Source organism: Zootoca vivipara, chromosome 14, assembly GCF_965207765.1.
Source record: "Zootoca vivipara chromosome 14, rZooViv2.hap1.1, whole genome shotgun sequence".
Lineage (NCBI taxonomy): Eukaryota > Metazoa > Chordata > Lepidosauria > Squamata > Lacertidae > Zootoca > Zootoca vivipara.
Window position 1 is genome coordinate 45,565,840 of NC_142597.1, and position 24,586 is coordinate 45,590,425.

Here is a 24,586-nt window from a genome sequence, read left to right on the forward strand (position 1 = left end):
AAAAATAAAACAAAAAAATGAGAGGACAGGTCTCTGCCCCAAGGGGCTTCCAATCTGCAGACTGACCCCAGACAGAGAGTCAACAAAGTAGAGGAGAGATAGCCAGGCTAGAATATGCTGTTTACTGTAGTTACATGTACTTTGCAGTTTTAGGGCTAAGTCAAGTGTGCGGAACCTTTGCCCACCCCGATATGATCCTAAATCACAACTCTCATGAGCCCCAGAGCAAGCATAGCCATTAGCCAGGGATACTGGGAGTTAAAGTTCGGCAACATCTGAAGGGCCAACGGTTCCCCACATCTGGACTAGGGGATTAACTATGGTTATTTCTGTTGCAAACTGGTTTAAATATGACAATTAGCATGGTATATAAAGCGTTTTAAAGGCACCACTCAGGCCCTCCACGATCCAGGAGTTTCAGCACTAATTATTTGCCTATTTCCCCACCTCTGCACCTAATGGATAGGTCCCCCCCCCAGGACACAGGACTCCCTCCCCCAAACACAACACAGCTGAGGTCCCTTTCAGGCAAATTAAGTGCCCCATCCCTTTGGGGCTAGGATGAGCTGTTGTTGAGGCAGAAACAGCTGGGGAGGCGGTTCCTCTCCAGACAAAGGGAGCCTCAAGCCTCCTGGTGGGAAGGATGCTAAGAAAGATGGAACTGTAGTTTGTTAAGGGTGCTAAGAACCTACCGGTAAGAAGAGATTGCTGGACCAGGCCAAAGGGCCACAGTGGCCAACCAAATGCCCAAATAAGAAACCTGCAAGCAGAATTCAAGCACAAAGTTTTCTCCCCCCTGCGGTTTCCAGCAACTGGTACTCAGAAGCGTTGCAGCCTCCAACTGTGGAGGCAGAACAGAGCCATCACGGCGCCGGGAATTGTAGGTCCGTGGGCTCAACACCCTTAATCGACTAGAGTTCCCAGTTTTCTCCGTGACTGTTAAAATGCTTTAAGTGTACAGTGTGGATGTGATCTTCACTTGCACATGCTAGGAGTGTGCAGGTTTTGGGGCTTAACAGACCTTTTCATCAGGCGCTAAAACAACAGAACAATTTAATCAAGCATATGTTTCAAAGCTCTCTCTTTTCTCTTTGGCCATCACTCGTAGCCAAATAAGATTGTCTTCCATAAACACAGTTTTAACAATGTTTAACAGTACAGTAAGTGACTGTGGAGGCCAATTCTGGATCCACACATCCTTCCACAGTGGGGACATTGGTTTCCAGGCGGGAGTTGATCACGGTGTGGATTTGCCAAGCGTGCCTTCCTCTTAGCACATTTCTACCTTGCGTCTTGAGTTCGAGTGTCTTCAAAGCCTTTGGTAAAGGCTGTTCTCCAATTGGAGCGCTCGCAGGCAAGAGTTTCCCAATTGCTTCAAAGCACCTGGATTAAGAACATAATCACTCGATGCCGGGGGGGGGCAGAAACACCTCTCTTCGCAGGTACAATAATTCCTGGGCCAGTACGGCATGGCCATACCGTAGCTGTTTATGCTCTTCTAACCTTATGGCTAGACTACTGTGATGCACTTTGTGTGGGGCTACCCTTGAAGAAGGGACGCGAGTGGCGCTGTGGTCTCAACCACTGAGCCTCTTGGGCTTGCCGAACAGAAGGTTGGTGGTTCGAATCCCCGCGACGGGGTGAGCTTCCATTGCTCGGTCCCAGCTCCTGCCAACCTAGTAGCTCGAAAGCACGCCAAAAAGTGCAAGTAGATAAATAGGTGCCGCTCCGATGGGAAGGTAAACGGCATTTCCGTGCGCTGCTCTGGTTTCGCCAGAAGCGGCTTAGTCATGCTGGCCACAAGACCTGGAAAAACTGTCTGCGGACAAACGCCGGTTCCCTCGACCTGTAAAGTGAGATGAGCGCCGCAACCCCAGAGTCGTCTGCGACTGGACTTAACTGTCAGGTGTCCTTTACCTTTTACCCTTGAAGGTGGCCCACAAAGTTTTGCTCTAGTGGCTAACAGCAATTGATTGCTTAATTGATCTCCCTGCAATCGACCCACAGCTTACATATAGTAAGGGGTTGGAAAACCTTATCAAGTCTAGACCTATTTACCAAGTCAGGGCAAACAACAGATTTGTAAAGAACACTGGAAGTGCTTACGAGGGACATTTCCTACAAAGCAGTCAAAATTTGCAAGGAGGAGGAAAACAAAAGTCTGAATGCAACTCACTAATCTTTGGCCTTGATTCAAGCTGCCATCTGCCCCGTTTGGAGAGGCAAATATGTTGTTTCCAGGCACACCTCTGGAAATGAAATGCATGGATTTCCTTCTCCAGCAAAGCCCACAGAGGCTTTCAAGGTCTTGAGACAGATCCTCTGAGATAAGGTGGATGGCGGCTCATTCTCCCTGCAAGGTCATTCCCACCGAGAGAAAGAGAGAGACTGCCAGTCAGGTGTCCTGCAAGGTTGGCGCTGTCTCTGGGAAAGAGCTTGGCTGCCCCTCTCCTCGCCTTGATAAAGGGTTTTTCTAAAAAACCAAAACATAGGCGGGAGGAAAGCACGCTTAGTGCTGCATGTTTTCAAAGGAAAGCTGGGGAAGATTCTGCATATACACACACAAATAAATATCAGAATTTGTCAGAAAAGGAAACCAAGGGGGTTAAATAATAATAATAATAATAATAATAATAATAATAATAATAATAATAATAATAATAATAATAATTTATTACTTATACCCCGCCCATATAGCCGGGCCTCCCCAGCCACTCTGGGCAGCTTCCAACAAAAGATTACAAATACATTAAAACATCAATCATTAAAAACTTCCCTAAAGAGGGCTGCCTTCACATGTCTTCTAAACATCAGATAGGTTTATTTCCTTGACACCTGATGGGAGGGCGTTCCACAGGGTGGGTGCCACTACCGAGAAGGCCCTCTGCCTGGTTCCCTGTAACTTCCCTTCTCACAGAGAGGGAACTGCCAGAAGGCCCTCGGAGCTGGACCTGAGTGTCTGGGCTGATCGATGGGGGTGGAGATGCTCCTTCAGGTATCACATTTAAATACACACACACACCCCATTGCTCCAAGGAACCCATAGCAGCAGACAAATTGTCTTCCCCTTCTTTGATTCTCACAACAAACCTGCTAGGTAGGCCAAGGGGTGGTGCCAGCCCAAAGTGAACCAGAGGGGGAGGGTGTGCAGATCGGAACTGCTCTCTGCCACCAAATCTGGCAAAGGGACACAGGGAATCTGGACGCAGAGACACAGGGACTTTATTATATAGGATAAGGAATGGAAAACCTCCATCCCGTGTGCAAGTCAAGGCCATTGCCTCCCCACCACCACACCCACGTGACAATCTGCTCACATCATTCATAATGTCAGCCGATGGCAGGGCTTCACCCTTCCCTGGATGATTATTAAATTATTGTCCTAGCCGAACTTTTCCTTTTAGGAATTCTAGGTGCCGAAATCCCAAGGGAGCAGAAAAGACTATTTATGTATGTGACCACGGCTGTGCGGATGTTATTGGCCCAGAGATGGGAAGGAGATAAAGTCCCTACCAGTGAATAATGGCAGATCGAGTTGGTGGATTATGCCGAAATGGCTAAAATTAACCGGAAGAATCAGAAATCAGGAAGACCAAAGTTTTAATAAGGAATGGGGGAGATTGATAATTTATCTTAAAAACCATTGCAAACAGTTAAAATTGTTAGTAGGATTGGACTAACACTTGTAGTTTAATGGTGAATTTTTGGACACAATGGAGAGGTAAAATATTTCATAGAATCATAGAATCGTAGAGTTGGAAGAGACCACAAGGGCCATCCAGTCCAACCCCCTGCCGAGCAGGAAACACCATCAAAGCATTCTTGACATATGCCTGTCAAGCCTCTGCTTAAAGACCTCCAAAGAAGGAGACTCCACCACACTCCTTGGTAGCAAATTCCACTGCCAAACAGCTCTTACTGTCAGGAAGTTCTTTCTAATGTTTAGGTGGAATCTCTCTCTTGTAGTTTGAATCCATTGCTCCGTGTCCGCTTCCCTGGAGCAGCAGAAAACAACCTTTCTCCCTCCTCTATATGACATCCTTTTATATATTTGAACATGGCTATCATATCACCCCTTAACCTTCTCTTCTCCAGGCTATTTGGATTATCATAAAAGATGCAGGAGGAAATGATTAACAATAGGACGCACAAAGGGGAGGAGGGAAGTCCTTGAAAATTTTAATCTGAAAAACCAAATAAATAAATTTATATATTATATATAGATTATTGTCCTAGGAGGGTTGTGGGTTGCTCAGGAGTTTGCCAAGTGCCCCAATGGGAAGCCCGTGAGCAGGACCCGAGTATTCTGCAGCATTCGCACTTGTGCTCCTCTCAGCAATTCAGAGGGATCAGCTGTTCTGGCCTAGTGGCTCTTCGCCATTGATAGCCAGCGACTCTCCTATGAAGAAGAAAGGAAGTGAGACTAAGAGGCAACATGACCGTTCGTAAAATCATGCATGGAGAAAGTGGAGACAGAAAGCGTTTCCTCCGTCTCTCAGGACGCCAGAACTCGCGGACGTCCAACGAAGCTGAAGATTCAGGACGGATAAAAGAGAGGCCTTCGTCATGCAGAGCAGAGGTTTGTTGGGTTTTTAATTTTTAACCAGTTTTATTACACAAAATGTAAAGTTCAGCAATATCTACTTCTCACCGGTTTGCTCTGGCATGCTTCTAATGATGTCAGAATTACCTGGGTGCAGAGAATCACTCTGCAGTACTTTCCACAATCTGGACCCAATTCAATATTACCGTATTACCACTGTAGTGGTGCAAGCCAGTTTTGGCCCACATAGCATAGTACTCAGTTTCTGATTTCCTTAGAGCTGGGCAGGTTGTTGGCTAGGATGACAACTTGGCTTTGCCATTTTCAGAGTCTACTTGTATCCCAGTACATATTTACCACTTTTCATAACTAGCTGAAGTCTAGACTTTACGGCCCCTACAGGGACTTTCCCATCTTCTTGGCGGCCACCATCCTGTCGGCTCACGTGGGCTCTGCCGTTACCAGAGAGGCACCTCCGAGATGGCCAGGCAGCCAGGAAAGGCATGCAGAGCAAAGCTAAACTGCGGAACTTGCTCTTGCAGAATTATGCAACTATGGCCACCAACCTGGATGGCTTTAAAATACAGTATTAAGACAAATTCAAAAAGCCAATGCAATTCTGGGCTGCATCAATAGGAGTATAGCATCTAGATCAAGGGAAGTAATAGTACCACTGTATTCTGCTCTGGTCAGACCTCACCTGGAGTACTGTGTCCAGTTCTGGGCACCACAGTTCAAGAAGGATACTGACAAGCTGGAACGTGTCCAGAGGAGGGCAACCAAAATGGTCAAAGGCCTGGAAACGATGCCTTATGAGGAACGGCTTAGGGAGCTGGGTATGCTTAGCCTGGAGAAGAGAAGGTTAAGGGGTGATATGATAGCCATGTTCAAATATATAAAAGGATGTCATAATATAGAGGAGGGAGAAAGGTTGTTTTCTGCTGCTCCAGAGAAGCGGACACGGAGCAATGGATTCAAGCTTCAAGAAAGAAGATTCCACCTAAACATTAGGAAGAACTTCCTGACAGTAAGAGCTGTTTGGCAGTGGAATTTGCTGCCAAGGAGTGTGGTGGAGTCTCCTTCTTTGGAGGTCTTTAAGCAGAGGCTTGACAGGCATATGTCAAGAATGCTTTGATGGTGTTTCCTGCTTGGCAGGGGGTTGGACTGGATGGCCCTTGTGGTCTCTTCCAACTCTACGATTCTATGATTCATGGAGGAAGAGGAGAGGGCTATCGATGGCCACTAGCCACAATGGCTCTGCTCTGCCTACACTTTGAAGCAGCGAGGTTTCCGAAAAGCAATTGCTGGAAACCGCGGGGGGGGGGGGCAGTTGCTCTTGTGCTCAGATACTGCTTTCAGGTTTCCCTGTCAGGCCCCTGTGAGAAGAGGATGCTGAACTAGAAGGGCCCTTGGCCTGATGCTCTCCTTATGGTCTTATGTAGCCTTATCCCCCCATGAATTTCATCTAATCCTCTTTTGAACTGCTCAGGCTGGTGGTCGCTGCCAATATCTCTTTGCAGCAGATTCCTGAGTTTAAGGCTGCACCATGTGAAGAGAGTAAGAGGCATTCGGAAATAACTGTTCCAGGTACCTGATGGAAGCCTTATCCTTCTTCCCCAGCAAAAAAAAAAAGGCTCTAAATAAACCAAAAAAACGGCCCATCAAATCTTGTGGTGTGTTGCTGCCACCCAGTGTCAAAGGGCCAACTCTTCACATCAGTGTCTTGGTGACGACAACTCAGGCTAACGCTCTGCGCATCTGGTGACGTGGACTGTTGCTCTGGCCGTAATAAAAGAAGCCATTTTTGAGCTATACAGTAATATATATTTATATGCTGCTCCCCCCCCCCCGGACAAGGGACTCAAGGGGGCTTACAGCTAAAAAAAGAGACAGCTAAACAATAGAGTGGGGAAGCAATCCGTAAAAAAAAAAAATTAAATAGTAACAGAAGGTGTATGTATAATGTTTACAACATACAGAACATTGCAGTAAAACAGCGCAGTCCCAGTCCTTTCCTTAAAAGCAGCCAGTTGCCAAAAGCCTGTTGGAACAAGAAAGTCTTCAGTTGCTGATGGAAGGAGAACAAGGGCCTATTTAATTAATAGACACCATAATACTGTTAGGTATTCCTAAGTGCCACAAGGCTGGATTCCTAGTTTTAAGAAAGAGGTGTTATTCCAGGCTCGCACATTTTTTGGGGAAAAGGAAAAATATCAGGGGCAATTCCACATGGCGAAGCCACCAGAAACAAAGCCATAAAATGATAATATAGTCCTTATTATGTGGCACCTTGAGGACGAAGACGATACTCTCCTGACCACTGGGGTGATGATCAGTGCCAGATTATTTATGTATAAACTAAACAAGCTATCGCATAGGGGCCCACTCTTGGGGGCTCCCCCAAAAATTAAAGAAAAAAATTACGGATGTACATTTCCAAAATATAAGACAAAAACAAATAAAATAAAAGCTGCATACAGCAACAGTGGCAAATGGCTTTTAGACGCCTATTATGGTAGGTCCATAAATTACCATATAGAGCACGGGTGTCAAACACAAGGCCCGGGGGCCAAATCCGGCCCGCCAGACCTCGTCATGTGGCCCGCCGAGCGCCCCAGCCAGCGGGACCCAGCAGCGGGACCTTGCTGCTGAAGCGCCATGCGACAAAGCGCCGACAAACAGCTGGGGCGGGGGGGGGGGGGTAGAAAGGCGGCCAGAGCAGCCTTCTTTCCCTCTCCCTCTCCCTCTCCTCAGAAACATAGGATGCTGCTTTATACTTCTGGCCCTTAAACCCTGGAACCAGGAGAGCAGCTCCAGTGAGTCAACCTCAGCCAGTCCCTTTGGTGAAGAGTGGTGGCTCACTGGCAGAACATCTGTCCTGCATGCAGAAGGACCCCAGCATCTCCAGGTACTAGTAGCTCTGCAAAGGTCCTGCATGAAACCCTAGCGAGCCTCCACCACCCAGTGCAGTTACCAAAAATCATTTTTCAATAAATTGTACAATAATTGTACATTTGAATATCTACTTGCCATTATTCTGACTATGTTTCTGCTTTCAGAGCTAGTTATTACTTACATTATTACAAAAAACAGTAATAATTGAATGAAGTGACAATAATTTATGATAATAAAGAGTGGACACATAGTCCTACAGATACAACCGGCCCTTTGAGGGTGACCAAACTGCTGATGCGGCCCCCGATGAATTTGAGTTTGACACCCCTGATATAGAGCATCTATTCAAGACCAAAAACAGTGACCATTTGTTGTTGACAAAGGACAGCTGGACATAGAAAGGGCCCCATTCCCTTCAGTAGTTTAGGGCCTCATCAAACCTAAATCTGGCCCTAGTTATGATGAACTTTTTTTTTAAGACATGCTATAATAATAATAATAATAATAATAATAATAATAATAATAATATTCCTTGGCAGCTTGAGGACGAAGCTGCTAATATTGCTGTCCTTGGGGTGATTGATTAATAATAATAATAATAATAATAATAATAATAGCCCTCCGTCCGTCGTGATAGCGCTGCAGGGCCGCCCAACAATGGAGCGACGGTGACAATCGCGCAGCGGCCCGGGGGGCGTGGCGTAGCGTGGCGGCAATGGGCGGACACGCAGCTGCCCCCTCCCCGGGGCGTGGCCGGCCGGCCGGCTCCTCCCCTGGGCGGGGCTCCTCCCCGCGGGAGCGCACGTGGGCCGGGGCGGCGCGCCGGGAGGGGATCGGAGCGAGCGAGCGGACGAGCGGCCGGCCGGGCGAGCAGGGAAGCGGGCGGCAGGCGGGCGGGCGATGGGCCCGTGGCTGCGCTCGGCGGGGCTGGTGGCGGGCTCCACGCTGGCCTTCGCCGGCCTGCGCCAGGGGCTCCGGCTCAGCCCGCTGCCGGCGCACGTTCGCCTCGACGCCACCCGCACCTGGCGCTGGAGGAACCTGCTCGTCTCCTTCGTCCACTCCGTCGTGGCCGGGATCTGGGCCGTGGTCGGGTGAGTCAGTGCCCTCCCCTCCCCTCCCGAAGCAGGCGCCCGGGACGAGGCTGCCTCTGAGCATGCACAGAGAGACCCCCTTCCCATCCCCCCCCGCCAGTCCAGTACCGGGGGAAAGGCGTTTTGGAAAGCCGAGGTGCGTTTATAGCTCGGGATGGGGGTGGTCTCTGAGCATGCACAAAGTGCACGGTGAATGCTCCTTACATAAACATCATCTCTCAGGGAGGATGTGTTTTGCAAGGCTGGCGTTCTGGTGGCTAGGAGTGAGGTTGGTGGTGGTGGTGGTCTCTGGGCATGTGCAGAGTGCCCTCCCTTCCTGCAGCCTAGGCAGGGCGTTGCAAAACAGAGGACGCTTTTTCCCTTGTCTCTCTTTAAAAGAAGAAGTTGCTCCCCAGCAGGGTGGGGCTACCAGATGCCGCTTCTGTTCCCTGCCCTCCCCTCTCTCCCAGGGCAGCATCCTGGCGCCAGCACCTCTCAGCTTAAGACCCAGCTCCTGTTCTCAGGCTCTTGCCAAGGGCTGCCTGTCAGGGCCTTGAAACAAGGCTGCTTTTGTCCTTTGAGATGATGGATCTTCCCTTTCCTGGTTCTACCTGTTCCCTAGATGGTGCTTCCTGGCGAATTTCCTCGAGGTCCATCCTGTTCCAGGATAACTATAGAGACCAGAAATACCTCTAATAAAAGTCAATGGAAGGACAGGCCCCCCCCGTGAGTGTACACAGAGTGTGGGCCACCCTTCTCTCAATGATGCCCACACAGATTTGGGGAGGGAACCTAGCGAACCTCGGCAAGGTTTTGCAACGTCCAAGGAAGCCGGCGGCTGGCCAAGCAATTGCCTGGTGCTCTGCTCTGCCACGCTGCCAAGGTGGGGTACCCTTCACCTGTTCTTTGGGGTGTTTCTTAACTCATCTCCAAAGGAGAAAACCGGTCCGTCTCCCAAAGAGGCGGCTGCAGGCGTGGCCCTGGATGTGTCAGTCCCTGCCTTGGCACAGCAGCCTGGGGTTGCCAAAGGGGGCCAGGGCAGACGGTTGCCCCCTGCCCCTAGGCACCTGTTGTGAGTCTCCAGCCCCTCCTCATTCCAGCAGGTGCTGGCAAGATGCCCATCAGAATCCCTCTGTTGCAAAAAGGACATCTGTGTGCTTGTGTGTGTGAATGCCAAGAACCTGATTTAGGATCTTTGGGCATTAGGAAATCTCTAATGGGGGGTCTTCGAGAGATAGGCCATGAAGTGTCCCTCCCACCCCATGTTGCAATAAATGGTTATTATTTGTAATACTACAGTATGTTGTTTTATTTAGCAATATTTATATACTGCTAACAAGACAGGAGTGCATGGCGTGCTCTGGTCCATGGGGTCACGAAGAGTCGGACACGACTAAACGGCTAAACAACAACAACATATACTGCTAAAAAAATAATCTTAAGCGTTTTGCATAAAATGGGACAAAACATTCATTTAAAAACAACAAATGAAAACAGACTTTGAAGAGTGGTAGGCATTGTGCTAAAAGCAGAGTTTATTTAGTAGCAGCTAATAACAACAACCAACCAATTTTATTTTTTTGGAGTTTTCTATGTTTCTCTCTCTCGTTTTAAACACTTTTTGAACACTTGGGATTTTGGAGAAGGAAAGAACACCCCCATTTTGAATTTAGGGAAATTCTAAATGGTATCTGCACCGGATAATGTGAACCTTGATTATTTTAGTTTGCATTTGCGTCTGTGTGCAAGAGATCCCTTTTTGGGTCTGGGAAAGAGCCCGGCTTCTCCTAGTCCCTCGCCCAGAACCGACTGGCCAGTAATTCTGGTGGGTTGTACCTGTCATATATTCCCTTCCCCTTAGTTTGGCTTAGTTCCATGATCCACCAGTTTTGCTCAGGGATTTTAGCAGCAGCTAAAAAAGCCAATGCAATTCTGGGCTGCATCAATAGGAGTATAGCATCTAGATCAAGGGAAGTAATAGTACCACTGTATTCTGCTCTGGTCAGACCTCACCTGGAGTACTGTGTCCAGTTCTGGGCACCACAGTTCAAGAAGGATACTGACAAGCTGGAACGTGTCCAGACGAGGGCAACCAAAATGGTCAAAGGCCTGGAAACGATGCCTTATGAGGAACGGCTTAGGGAGCTGGGTATGTTTAGCCTGGAGAAGAGAAGGTTAAGGGGTGATATGGTACCCATGTTCAAATATATCAAAGGATGTCATAATATAGAGGAGGGAGAAAGGTTGTTTTCTGCTGCTCCAGAGAAGCGGACACGGAGCAATGGATTCAAACTACAAAAAAGACGATTCCACCTAAACATTAGGAAGAACTTCCTGACAGTAAGAGCTGTTCGACAGTGGAATTTTCTGCCAATGAGTGTGGTACACTCTCCTCCTTTGGAGGTCTTTAAGCAGAGGCTTGACAGGCATATGTCAAGAATGCTTTGATGGTGTCTCCTGGTTGGACTGGATGGCCCTTGTGGTCTCTTCCAACTCTATGATTCTATTATTTTAATATGACATGGATTTTGTGATTGGATCAAGGGCCCTTAAGAGTGTGTGACCCTGGTAAAGCTTAGGTCAGGAGGAACTGGTATCTCCTGAATTTACCCTTTTGAAAAGCCCTTATTGTGGATGGCCTGTCCTAACTTGTGAATCTCTTGTTTTGCCATCCCATGAACCAGGGTGTGGAAAATGCCTGGGGCTTTTGCCGACCTCATCAACTCAACCTCTCGATCTGGGCATCTGCTGCTGTGTGTTTCCGCAGGTGAGAAAGCAGGTGACGCTAGCGGTGCCGGGCTCAGGCGGGCAGCAACCCAGTGCCTTGTCTCCGATGGAGTAAGGCAGCCTGATGGGCAAAAGACGGTGCAGAGTACCGGTAGTTTTTCCAAAAAAGGAAACGAATTTCAGGAGGGACAAATGTAATAATTGGGAATAATCACATGCACAGATATAGGATGGAGGACACCTGGCTTGACAACAGTCCATGTGAAAAGGACTTAGGGGTAATAATAATAATAATAATACAGATGCTATTCCTGGATTGCAAGGAGATGGACTAGATCAGGCACCCCCAAACTTCAGCCCTCCAGATCTTTTGGACTACAATTCCCATCTTCCCTGACCACTGGTCCTGTTAGCTAGGGATCATGGGAGTTGTAGGACAAAACATCTGGAGGGCCGCAGTTTGGGGGGATGCCTGGACTAGATGACCCTTGAAGGTCCTTTCCAACTCTCTGATTCTCCGAGATGCAGCTCAGAGAGATGGAGGGTTTAGCAGCGTTTCCCCACAGAAGATGAGCAAATGCTGGGTGTGTGGTTTTTGGATTGGGTAGATAGGATAATGGCTCGCACTTCCCGTATTTCGATGCGTCTACACTTAATGCTTTTGTTCCTAAGTCAAGAGCAGTTGTAAGCTGGGCGGAAATAATGAGCAGGGCTTTCAGAAGCTTTTTAACTGCAATGTACCTAAACATTAGTCTGATTGATTGCCGGGGAATCAAGGATGGCTTTTGCCAACCGCCTGACCTCCAGATGTTTCTGATATGACTCCCAGCTAGCGGTCAGGGACGATGGGAGTTTGTAGAGGAGAGGGCAATCGAGGGCTACAAGCCGCAACGGCACTGCTCTGCTACCACGGTCAGAGGAAGTGATGCTTCTGAATACCAATTGCTGGAAATGTCAGGAGGGGAGAGCTGCTGTTGCGCTCAAGATTGTGGGTTACCCTTTGGGGCACCTGCTTGGCCGCTGTGAGACTAAGAGGCTGGTCTAGGTGGACCTCTGGCCTGATCCAGCAACCGGGGTTTTCCTATGGTCTTATGGAACCTCCAGGTCCCAAGGCAGTCTATCTGGATTCCTAGGGTCTTTGGGGCATTTGACTACAGTGGGAACAGCCTGCTGGAGGATAAGGCTGCCAGGACGTTTCCGAGCACTGCATATAGTGTTGGTGCTGACCGTCAAAGCCCTAAATAGCCTCGGCCCGGTATACCTGAAGGAGCGTCTCCACCCCCATCACCAGCTCAGAAACTGAGGTCCAGCTCCAAGGAGGGCCTTCTGGTGGTTCCCTCACTGTGAGAAGTGAAGTTACAGGGAACCAGGCAGAGTTTCTGACACTGCCTTGGGTCGACCACATGTGGCCCCGTGATTTCTCTGTGCGGATATTTTTCTCCTGGCCCTTGGCGTGCAAACCCTCCCGATTGCGTGCTGCAGCAAGGTAGTTCTGCCGGTCAGCTGCATGGAAATAAAAACCACCACACACCAGTGGCGCTGCCAACTTCCTTTTTTGCTCAACAGCAGAACGGAACCACGGCTGGTGTTGCTATTTTTCCTCCAGCTGAGAGCTGCGCTCTGTATTGTGGAGTTTGAGGCTGGACTGATTTTGCTGGGTGCCCATCAATATTTGGAGACTTCTGAGTGAACGGGAGGTTTTCCTTGGCCCAGAAAAAGGGGATGTGAGGAGGCCGGGCCGCTAACTCATGTGACTTCCTTGAATACAGGGTAGCTCAGTGACTGAGCCTCTGCCTTGTGTGCAGGAGGTCCCGGGTTCAATCCCTGGTGTCTCCAGGTAGGTGAAAGACTCCTATCCAGAACATTGGATAGCAGCTGCCGGTCAGTGTGGACAATACTGAGCTGCTATACTACTACTACTACTAATTTATTTATACCCCACCCATCTGGCTGGGTCTCCCTAGCCACTCTGGGCGGCTTCCAACGAAAGATTAAAATACAATAATTCATCGAACGTTAAAAGCTTTGCTAAAAAGGGCTGTCTTCAGATGTCTTCTAAAAGTCTGGTAGTTGTTGTTCTCTTTGACATCTGGTGGGAGGGCGTTCCACAGGGTAGGCACCACTACCGAGAAGGCCCTCTGCCTGGTTCCCTGTAACTTGGCTTCTCACAGTGAGGGAACCGCCAGAAGGCCCTCGGCGCTGGACCTCAGTGTCCGGGCAGAGCGATGGAGGTGGAGACGCTCCTTCAGGTATACTGGACCGAGGCCATTTAGGGCTTTAAAAGTTAGCACCAACACTTAGAATTGTGCTCAGAAACATACTGGGAGCCAATGTAGGTATTTCTGGACCGGTGTTATGCGGTCTCGGCGGCCGCTCCCAGTCACAAGGATAGCTGCCGCATTCTGGATTAATTGCAGTTTCCGGGTCACCTTCAAAGGTAGCCCCACGTAGAGCGCATTGCAGTAGTCCAAGCGGGAGATAACCAGAGCATGCGCCACTCTGGCGAGGCAGTCTGCAGGCAGGTAGGGTCTCATCCTGCGTATCAGATGGAGCTAGGTGGGTGATGAATGGTCAGTTAGAAAAAAGCAACTTCTTTTGTTCCGATTTAAAACCCACTCTGAGGACTGGAGTCTTGATGTATTTTTAAGGCTGTAGCTCAGTGGCAGAGGCCCTGCTTGGCATGCAGAAGGTTCACTCCCCAGTAGCATCCCCAGGTCGGGCTGGCAGACACCCTAGAGAGCCGCTGCCAGTCAGTGCAGGCAGTACTGAGCTAGATGGGCCAGTGGTCTGTGAGGCAAGGTACCTCTCCGTATTCCTCGGTTTAATACCCAAAGGTCAAAGTGTTGTCATTTTCGTCCTTTTATTCACAAAAATATTTGCCCACAACATCTTCACAAAATAATCATCTCAAAGCAGGTTAAGATCATTTTTGGTGCAGGAGTTTTAAAAGAGCTGAAATTCAAGGAGGGGTTGGGGTGCTATCCTTTCAGGATAAAAGGATAAAGGTTTGGGGGCCTTTTTATAGTTTTAGGTGATGGTATGATGGGAACTGGAGTCATAGCACCAGATTTAGAGCAGTTCCTCCACACAGGGCGCCGAGCCGAGGGGCCAGAACGGAGAAGATTAGTTTTGGGGCACCAAATTTTGGCCTCGCTCAAGGCGCCATATTATCAAAAATGTCCCAAGTCTGCTCCTGCGCTCCTGGAAGCCCACACCGCAGGTTCCCCCATCCTTGGGGGTGCAGAGGGTGGTGAGAGCGAACCTCTTCCTGCTTCCGTTCCTGCAGGGGGGTTGGGCTAGATGACCCACGGGGGTCCCTTCCAACTCTAGAACTCTTCTTATTATTCCTCCCCAGGTTATTTCATCCATGACAGTCTGGACATCATCGTGTGCCGCCAGTCTCGGGCCTCTTGGGAGTACCTGGTCCACCATGCCATGGCAAGTACCGGCCCTCGTGGGCCAGGAGAGGCGACTCAGAGGCCGATGGCCGCCCTCGGCTGGCTCTGAGTCACAGAGATGCAAAGCGGGGGAAATTGCTCTGTTTTTTTCTTTTTTCTTTTCCCCTGCTGGAAGAAATGTCCCGTTTCACGAGTTCGTTAGTAAACATGAATGGGTGCCGTTTGCAAACTGCGATATAAACGAGCTTGGTATTTTCAGTGTTTTTAAACTTGGTTTACTAAATATGAGAAAAATAACTTTTAAAAAAGTAGAATGAGGTCACTCAAGGACAGGGTTTCTGCACATGCTCACCCCCCTCCACCCTCTATCAAAGCAGGCAAGAGGTTTTGGCAGACTCCAGAGTTTGCAGGGCCTTATCTGCTGTGGCTGCATCCTGTATTCCAGATCTTCCCTTGACCAAGGGGGTGAGCTGGATGCCCTCTGGGTTCCCTCCAACACTACTTCTGAGAACCCCTTGATTTGCTAATCTCTGCTCCTCTGATAGACTTTTTAGTTTAGAGAAAAGGCGAGGAAGAGGCAATGTGATGAACATTCATAAAATCATGCCTGGCGTGAAGAAAGCGGATAGTTGAAAGCTTTTTCCTCTTAACACTGGAACTCTTAGACATCCCAAGAACGTTGGGAGAATCGGGAGACGTAAAAGGAAGTCCTTCTTCATGCAGGGGAGAGTTAACTTGTGGAACTCCCTCCCACAGGAGGCCCCAATGGCCACCAGTTTGCATGGCTTTAAAAGAGGACTAGACAAATTCGTGGGTGATAGAGAAGGCTATGGATAGCTGCTATCCATGATGGCTACCCTCTTCCTCCAGGGTCAGAGGCGGCAATGCTTCTGAATGCCAGTTGCTGGAAAACGCAGGAGGGGAGAGCTGCTCTTGTGCCCGAATCCTGCTTGTGGGATTCCCATGGGGGCATCTGGTTGGCCACTGTTGAGAGCAGGATGCTGGGCTAGGCCCGGAGACCCCTTGAATCTGATTCAGCAGGCTCTTCTGATGTTCTTTGACACTACAGGATTCAGCTTTCAGAGAACCTCGCTTTTGTTTTTAAGTGGTGAGTTTCTAGTCCTCATGATTCCGGGAGAGCAAGAGTGCTGGGCAAATGAGCCCACTTTGGTCTGATCTAGCAGGGCTGCCTATTATTATTATGTTTTGTTTTGATACATTTTATTAATTTTATGATAACAAAAAAAAAACAGATTTAAAAAATCACAATCAAAATCATACTTCTTAATTGACTTCCCTCCAACTCCCCTTTTTGTACTTATTTCTACACGTCTACTGAGTCTTACACTCTCAACTATCCAATTTTAAAACCTTTCTTCTTCTTTGGCGATCCCTCGTAGCCGAGTAAGATTGTCTTCCATAAACACAATTTTAACAATGGGTCCGTAAGTGACTGTGGAGGCCAATTCTGGATCCACACGTCCTTCCACAGTGGGGACATTGGTTTCCAGGCGGGAGTTGATCCCGGTGTGGATTTGCATATTATTACAACCTTATGCATATTATTGCACGTGACCTTTAAGAGCCCAGCTAATGTAGAAGCCAATACAGAAAGCTTACTAATTAGGCCTGAACATTTCTCCCTCTTTTTTTTTTTTTTAAGAAAAGAGAAAAGGGAAATAAAAGAAGAACAACGTCCTTATTCTTTGTAGGGTTTCAAATTGTCTGGTGTGTCCTGCATAGTTCATCCGTTTGTTTTGCCAATCTCCTTCACCTTCGCCTAGCATGATGTTTAAACGTTTCCGAGCACAATTCAAAGTGTTGGTGCTTTCCTTTAAAGCCCTAAATGGCCTCGGTCCAGTATACCTGAAGGAGCGTCTCCACCCCCATCGTTCTGCCCGGACACTGAGGTCCAGCACCGAGGGCCTTCTGGCGGTTCCCTCGCTACGAGAAGCCAAGTTGTAGGGAACTAGGCAGAGGGCCTTCTCGGTGGTGGCGCCTGCCCTGTGGAACGCCCTCCCAACAGATGTCAAAAAGGAAAACAACTACCAGACTTCTAGAAGACATCTGAAGGCAGCCCTGTTCAGGGAGGCTTTTAATGTTTAATAGATTATTGTGTTTTATTCTTCTGTTGGAAGCCGCCCAGAGGGGCTGGGGAGACCCGGCCAGATGGGCGGGGTATAAATAATAAATTATTATTATTATTATTATTATTATTATTATTATTATTATTATTATTATTATTAAAGACACGATTCCTCCCTCTCCTCCTCTTTCCTTCTCAGGCCATCATGGGATTATTCTCCGGGATCCTCCTGAACCGCTTTGTGGCCGCCGGCCTGGTGACCCTCTCCGTGGAGGTGAGCAACATCTTCCTGACCCTGCGCATGATGATGCGCCTCGGCCACCTGCCCTTCCCCACCCTCTACCTGGTCAACAAGTACGTCAACGTGGTGGTCTACTTCCTCTTCCGCCTGGCCCCCCAGGCCTACCTGACCTGGTACTTTGTCCGCTTCGTGGAGATGCGGGGCCAGGGCGCTTTCCTCATGGTCAACCTGGTTCTCCTCGACGGCATGATCCTCGTCTACTTCTCGCGCCTCATGCGCTCCGACTTCTGCCCAGGCGCCCGGGACCCAGACAGCGAGAAGAAGTTCCTGGCGGACTGAGCCGCTTCTCGGGGTCTCTCCCAGACTCCTCGGCGGGTGGGGAGGACGCGTGGGGCAGCGCCAAGGGGGGGGAGCCGTCGCTGGCGGGCTCCTCCGCTGCCCGTGTGCCTTATCTGCCGAGGACTGCGCCGTTCTCACTGTGATGTTCTTTCAAAGCCTTTTCCTTTCCTTGTTCCGGGCTCCGCACTTGCCTTATTAGACGAGGGCGACGCCTTCCGTCTTCGGAGCGTGGCAGTGCGCGCCAAGTGGCCCAGGCTGATCTGAGCTCAGCGGGAAGCAAGAGAAGATGGAAAGCTTTGGTGGTTGGGGTTGAGTTCTTGCCTTGTTCGCTGTTGGCGGTTTGGAAAACGGAATGGGAAAGGGTCGTTTCATGCATTAAAAGCTGTTCTCGATAAAAGCCGCACCTGCCAGGGGTCTTTTTTCAAGGGGGCGGCCATTCCACCCACGCTCCCATGCATGTCTCGCCATCCTCCGTCCAGACAAGGAGGGGGTTGGACTAGGTGAGATTTTTGGGGTCCCTTCCAACTCTCCCGTTCTTTGATTCCGAGTAAGAAGCTTGGTCACGCTTCAGGGACACTTCCCAGCCTGGCAATTACCCTTGGGGGGGTGTTTGTGGCTTGAGGAAAGTCTCAAGGGCCTGATGGAGGGGAGCGGAGGGCCACATTGAGCCCCAGGCTTGAGGTTCCCCACCTCAAGAAGTCTACAATGTTTGGAGATTCTTTCAGTTTAGTAGAAGAGTGAGTAAGAAGGGGAGGTTTCTAAAACTCCCCAACGAAAAATATAAACTTCCTTCACCCTAACTTTTAGAATTGCAGTCACCAGGAAGGAGTTGGTTTAGCTGCTTCAGAGGAGGTCTAGACAACTCCAGTGAGCAGGAGAAGGCTAGATGGAGCCTCCACCTTCAGGAGCAGTGTACCCCCTGAATTTCAAGCAGCGGGAAAGTGCTACTGCAGTCAGGTGACCTGCCTGAAGGGTCCCCACTGGGCCATCTGGTTGGCCATTTGGGGAAAACAGGATGCTCATCAAGCTAAGTCTAATGGAGTCTTCATGTTCATTTTTTTTTTTAAAAAAAAACGATTTAGGAATTTTCACATTTTTCTGCAGTCCTGACAGTGGGACCTGAGAAGACACCTGGAGTCCTGTGTCTAGTTCTGGGCACCCCAGTTTAAGAAGGATATTGACAAGCTGGGAGGTGGGAGGCCAAGATGATGAAGGGCCTGGAAACCAAGCCTGATGAGGAACAGTTGAGGGAGTCGGGGATGTTTAGCCTGGATGATAGGAGTCTGAGAGGAGAGATAGGAGAGCCATCTTCAAATATCTCACATGGAAGAGGCAGCGAGCTTGTTTTCTCCTGCTCCGGAGGGTAGGACTCGAACCTGTGGCTTCAACTTACAAGAAAGTTGTTTGACAGCGCAACAGACTACCGGTACTCGGAAAGTGGTGGGTGCTCCTTCGATTTAGGTTTTTAAGCAGTGTTTGAATGGGATTCTTCGGCTGCGTCTCCCACATTGCAGGGGGCTGGACTGGATGACCCTTGGGGGGCCCTTCCAACTCTACAGTTCTAGGGTTCTATCCATGGCTCGAAGCCCCGGAGGCAGGGATGCTTCTGAATGCCAGTTCAGGAGGAGGAGAGAGCATTGCTCTTGTGCTCGAATCCTGCTTGCGGGTTCTCCCTTTGAGAATAGGATGCTGGACCAGATGGGCCCCCTTTGGCCTGATCCAGCAAGCTCTTCTTAGGCTCCTTTTGGACATCGGCGGGGGCGCAAAGGAGGGAGCAGGAGTCTCTGTCAAGCAGCAAATTCCCCCCGCCCTGAGAATGCATCTCCCAGCCGGCCTCTTGGGGACGGGGCTGAGCAGAGCCGACAGGGTGCTGCCGTTGCCTTGCAAACGGTCCCACGGCGAGAGGCAGGATCTGCTTGGCTGGCTGGCGCCTCACCTGAGCCGCCCATCCAATCCCCGGCTCGGCATCCAGGCCGGGTTGAGTGGAAAAACCAGCCGGTTGCCATGGGAAGGGCGCCTCTCAGCTGGCGGCTGGCCAGCCTCAAAAGAGGCACTGCGGGTTCTGAGGCTGGGGGTGGGGGTGGCTGCAACAAAGGACTCTCTTGCCCGCCACTGGCATATCCCCGAGATCTCGGCTGCTGAGCCACAATTAGCTGCACTGGGAATTGGAAACTCGGCGAGCCTGTTTTCTCCAGGAGGGGCTTGTTGCATCCCTGCCTGCTCTTCTCCAATGGGAATGGTGCCAGCTAGCAATGGCACAGCTCAGGCAGAGAAACACACCTGGCAGGAGCTGAGTGTTGGGGGTGCCCAGGTTTAGTCCACACTGAAATCTCTGAAAATACTGGAATACTGCCCCCTCAATGAGGCCAAACTTAGATTCACAAAATGTTTAGGGGTATGTGTATCCCCAGAAAAATAATAATCACCGATTATTATTAATTCAATTTATGTACCACCCTTTATCAAAAGATCTTGGGGCGATACACAACTTTAGAAATACGTTACTAAACATCAGTGATTGAACCATAATAAAAAGCATACCGACAGCCTAATAGAAAAATAATCATCAGAATAACAGCCTCCCCCTCCCCCCTTTTTTACAATCCATGTTGTTGTTGTTGTTTAGTCGCTTAGTCGTGTCCGACCCTTCGTGACCCCATGGACCATAGCACGCCAGGCACTCCTGTCTTCCACTGCCTCCCGCAGTTTGGTCAAACTCATATTCGTAGCTTCGAGAACACTGTCCAACCATCTCGTCCTCTGTCGTCCCCTTCTCCTTGTGCCCTCCATCTTTCCCAACATCAGGGTCTTTTCCAGGGAGTCTTCTCTTCTCGTGAGGTGGCCAAAGTATTGGAGCCTCAGCTTCAGGATCTGTCCTTCCAGTGAGCACTCAGGGCTGATTTCCTTAAGAATGGATAGGTTTGATCTTCTTGCAGTCCATGGGACTCTCAAGAGTCTCCTCCAGCACCATAATTACAAGCCATAGATTATTTAATGGCCGAAGGCCTGGGCAAAGAGGAATGGTTTTGCCTGGCACTTGAAGGCATGCAATGATGGTGCCAGGCAATCCCCTCTGGGGAGAGCATCCCACAATTATGGAAGCCACCACCAAAAAGGCCCATTCTTGTGTTGCCACTCTCCGAACTTCTCCGGGAGGGGGGGACCTCAGATGACAAGTGCAGGGTCCGGGTCGGACAATACAGAGCTGGATGGACCAGTGGGTCTGATTTGGAATAAGACAACTTCCTATGTTCCCATTTAAGTCACTTCCTTATTCCAGACCATGAGGACTAGAATGTTGATTTTTAAGGGAAGAGCTGCTGCCGCTTAGTGGCAGAACATCACCCTTGCATGCAGAAGGACCCATGTCCAAACCCTGGGGGCATCTCCAGGTAGGGCTGGGAGAGGAACCCCCCCCCATATGAAACCTTGGAGAACTGCTGCCAGTCAGTGCAGACAGTGTTGAGCTAGATGCAACTTAGTATGCCTTTGAATTTTTTTTTTTAAGACTCCTTCCTCATTTCTCAACCCTGAGTAACTGACAACAACAATAGCTGGCATTGCATAATTATTTTTGCTTCTTATGCATTTACCTGAAATGAACTCTCTGCCACAAGATGCAACGATGGCCATGAAGCTGGGAAGCCTTAAAAGAGAATTAGAAGCTGGGAAGCCTTAAAAGAGAATTAGACAATACAATATTGGTGAAGGCCGTGTTGTGCCTCCCATGTCCAGCACTGTCTATTCTGAATAGCATTTGCTGGGGATCACAAGTGGGGAAGAGGTTTAAGTTTTCATCCAGGTATTTTCAAATTGAATGAAGAGAAGGGGAGAGAGCCCAGTTAAATACAAAGCAAGTTTGCGGCGTCCGCTGTGGAAATAATATAACCTTCCAGAAGTTTGTGGATTGCAACTTTTATCTGCCCCAGCCAGCCCTGGCAACGCGATCAGAGAAAGCAGGAGTTATAGAAGCCAGGAGGATAAGGCCACAGGTTGCACTAATGGTTTTGACCAGATAAAAAGAGGTGGAATGCTGCTCTCACACCAGTTGCATCTTAGCACAAGAAGTTACTGGTTTTCTGCACTAAAGTAGGGCAAGTTATTCCCATCTGGGTCCCTGCAGGGGCTCAGAAACAACAACCAAGCGAGGCGGATTATTGTGAGACCCAAGGCGGCTGAAGGAGCAGAGAAGGGACTGCGAATCCCTCCCCCAATACATTGCCCGTTTCCCAGCATAATCATAAGGACTACCGGGTAGGAACTTGCGGGAAGAGAATAAAATGTTAAAAAGTTCGGCCGATTCAAATTACAAGGAGATTCCGACCGAACATTTCTGACGGTAAGAGCTGTTTGATGGTGGAACTCCTGCAGAAGGTGGTGGATTTTTCTTCCTTGGAGGTTTTTAAGCAGAGGGTGCATGGCCACCTGTTGGAGGGATCTGTAGCTGTGATCCCTTTATTGCAGGGACCAATTATTTGGAGGCCCCTTCCAAATCTACAATTCTGTAACGGCTTGTTTTGGAAGGATCTCTGCCCAGCCAACACATATGAATTTGGAGAGATTTCTGGCTCCAAAGATGGGGAGGACCTTATGGGAAGAAAGCGAAGATTAATCAGGGAACTTTGCAAGCCCAGCTTGTGCAAAAGGGACACGGGCAAGCGGTCTCACACCCCCCCCCCCAAGTCCTTTTCCCACCAAGACTGGCCAAATAAATTTGGCCCTGGTGCTCTCTGCATGCCTGAACTGCTAAATGGGATGTTTTCTTTCCTGAACATCAAGGAGGTTTTGCCATGGGAAAGGCTGCCATGCAGCTGACTGGCTAGAGCGCTGGATCTGTCAAGACACGCTCCCCTGGGGGCCCTTTCTTCAGATGCAGCTTCTGGAATTCGCTCTGGGTTCATGGACTCATGTGACCACAGAAAGTGCACACAGCTTTCATTTAATTGCTTCTGCTTGCTATCAAGGGCGACTCAAATGATCCGAGGGAACGAAGCAAATCCCCTGCTAGAATCGTAAAACCGTTGATTTGGAAACTGACCGTATCAGAGCGTCAGGGAAAGCAGCAATTGGCTGTGATGGCTTTTCATAGCGTTTGTGAATGGTGCAAGCAAAGGGCAGGGAGAGGTTTTTCCTATTTTCTGAACCTAAGCGCTTGCTGGAACGGGCCAGTGGCTCATCTAGTCCAGCATCTTGTTTTTACAGTGGCCAACCAGCCAGAGTGGTGTACTGGTGAAGTGTGACTAAGGTTCAAATAAAATTAAAAAAAAATATTTCAGTAGCACCTTAAAGACCAACTAAGTTTTTATTTTTGTATGAGCTTTCGTGTGCATGCACACTTCTTCAGATATCTGAAGAAGTGTGCATGCACACAAAAGCTCATACAAAAATAAAAACTTAGTTGGCCTTTAAGGTGCTACTGAAATAATTTTTTTTGTTTTGCTTCGACTCAGACCAACACGGCTACCTACCTGTAACTAAGGTTCAAATAGCTGCTCAGCCCTGGAAGCCCCCTTGGGCCACTCAGCCTCACCTACCTCACAGGGTTGTAGTTGTAAAGAGCTCCTTGCAGGAAGGGTAGAATAGAAGTGCAATGAACAGAATGGAATGGAGAAACCCACGAACAGGATTTGAACCCAAGGCGACTCTCCCCCATCCGAGGTCTCCAGCACCTGGTATTCGAAAGCATTGCTGCCTCCAGTCATGGAGGCAGAGCAGTCATCCAGGAATTTGTCCAGTCCTCTATTCAAGCCACCCCTGCCTCCTGTGGGAGGGAGTTCCACTGTTCAACTCTGTGCAGCACGAAGTGCTTTTTTATTTTCTTTCTTCCCTAAATTCTCCTTCCATAATACCAGAACATTGAGTCATCTCATGAAAACAAAAGATTCAGAACAGAGATAATGAAATGGCAGGGGCGGGGTGAACCTGTGGAACAGGCTGCCACAAGGTGCTGCTGCAACTCACTCGCCTCGATGGTTTCGAAAGATTAAGACAAATTAACAGAGAGAGAAACCTGCTGGTCGTGACGGCTGGATGCTATCTCTCCAGCATCAGAGGCAACCGGCCTCTGAACACCAAACACTACAGAACAGCAGGTATTTACTGTTCTTTGTGTAAATTAAACCTCCAAAATAGCTGCTCAGGCATGGGACCACTTCAGCTGAGAGGGTTCTTGTCTCAGTGCACTTGGTGAAGTCTTGTTCCCATCCTGGGATTCTCGAGGGCCCCAGAAATCCAGGAGGTGGCAGCGTTCCAGCTGCAAGCTTTTGCCAGTGATGGCCTTCCTTCTCTCTGCAGTGCGTTAAGAGTGCGCTCACAAACCTGCATCTGATATAGTATTTTTATTATTTCCCCAGCCATTCTGGGCAGCTTCCAGCTCAGTTCCCCCACGGTTAAGCTGCTCCATTCCCCAGCGCTTAGTTCAGCTGTGGAACTCCCTGCCACAGGAGGCAGTGGCGGTGAACAACTTGGATGGCTTTAAAAGAGGATCGGACAAATTTCAGGGCTCTTTAGGGACGCTAGCCATGATTTCTCTGCCCAGCCTCCACGGTCGGAGGCAGCAATGCTTCTGAATACCAGCTGCTGGAAACCACAGGAGGGGAGAGAGGGCTCTTGTGTTCAGGCCCTGCATGCGAGTTCCGTTTTGGAGCATCTGGGTGTACCAACAGGATGCTGGGCCCCTTTTCATCAAGCACTTACCTGCTGCGAGGATCTCTAGCAAACCCACCTCCTTGCACAAGCTCCTTGAAATGAAGCGATTTTGCACACACCCCTTCAGGGCCCCCACTCAAACAGCTCCACTTTCACCCCACTCCCAACTCTCTCCCCCCCGCCCCACGTCTCAGATCCAAACAGGCACTGCCCTCCAGCACCCAGCCCCGCTTGCAACACGCCTTCCACTTATGGGGAAATTCTTGGCAGCCAACCCCATTGCCAAATGGAAGGCAAAGGTTCTCGTCAGTTAATCAAAGGAAGTTTAAGAGCACCCGAGGGCTCTTCAGGCCGAGAGCTCCGTGGCGCCATCGCTCCAGGGAGTCCTTCACGCAGCACATTGTTAAACTGTGGAACTCGCTTCCCCAGGGAGGCAGACCAACCCAGTGTCTTTAAAAGAAAAGATTCCCAGAGAATGCTATGAATTGCCACTAACCAGTTGGGAGTCAGCAAAGCTTTTTGATACCAGTGGCCGGCAACTGCAGGAAGGGAAAGGGGCTTTTAGACTCAGCTTTGGAGGTTTCTTTTGGGAGCCTCTGGTTGGCCCCTATGAGGGTGTGAGAATAGATGGCTATTGGC

At 49.4% G+C, this 24,586-nt stretch overlaps 1 protein-coding gene and 1 pseudogene across 1 annotated transcript; one reads left to right on the plus strand and one right to left on the minus strand.

Annotated features, from left to right (window-relative positions):
* Positions 1–3,620: 3,620 nt before the first annotated feature.
* On the minus strand, positions 3,621–5,082 carry LOC148683596 (large ribosomal subunit protein eL30 pseudogene; annotated as a pseudogene).
* A 3,068-nt stretch (positions 5,083–8,150) lies between these two features.
* On the plus strand, positions 8,151–17,696 carry TLCD1 (TLC domain containing 1). Its single transcript, XM_035140076.3, has 4 exons — positions 8,151–8,529; positions 11,193–11,275; positions 14,591–14,673; positions 16,919–17,696. The coding sequence occupies exons 1-4, from the start codon at positions 8,339–8,341 to the stop codon at positions 17,297–17,299; spliced, it is 738 nt and encodes a 245-aa protein (XP_034995967.2). The 5' UTR covers positions 8,151–8,338; the 3' UTR covers positions 17,300–17,696.
* Positions 17,697–24,586: the final 6,890 nt, after the last annotated feature.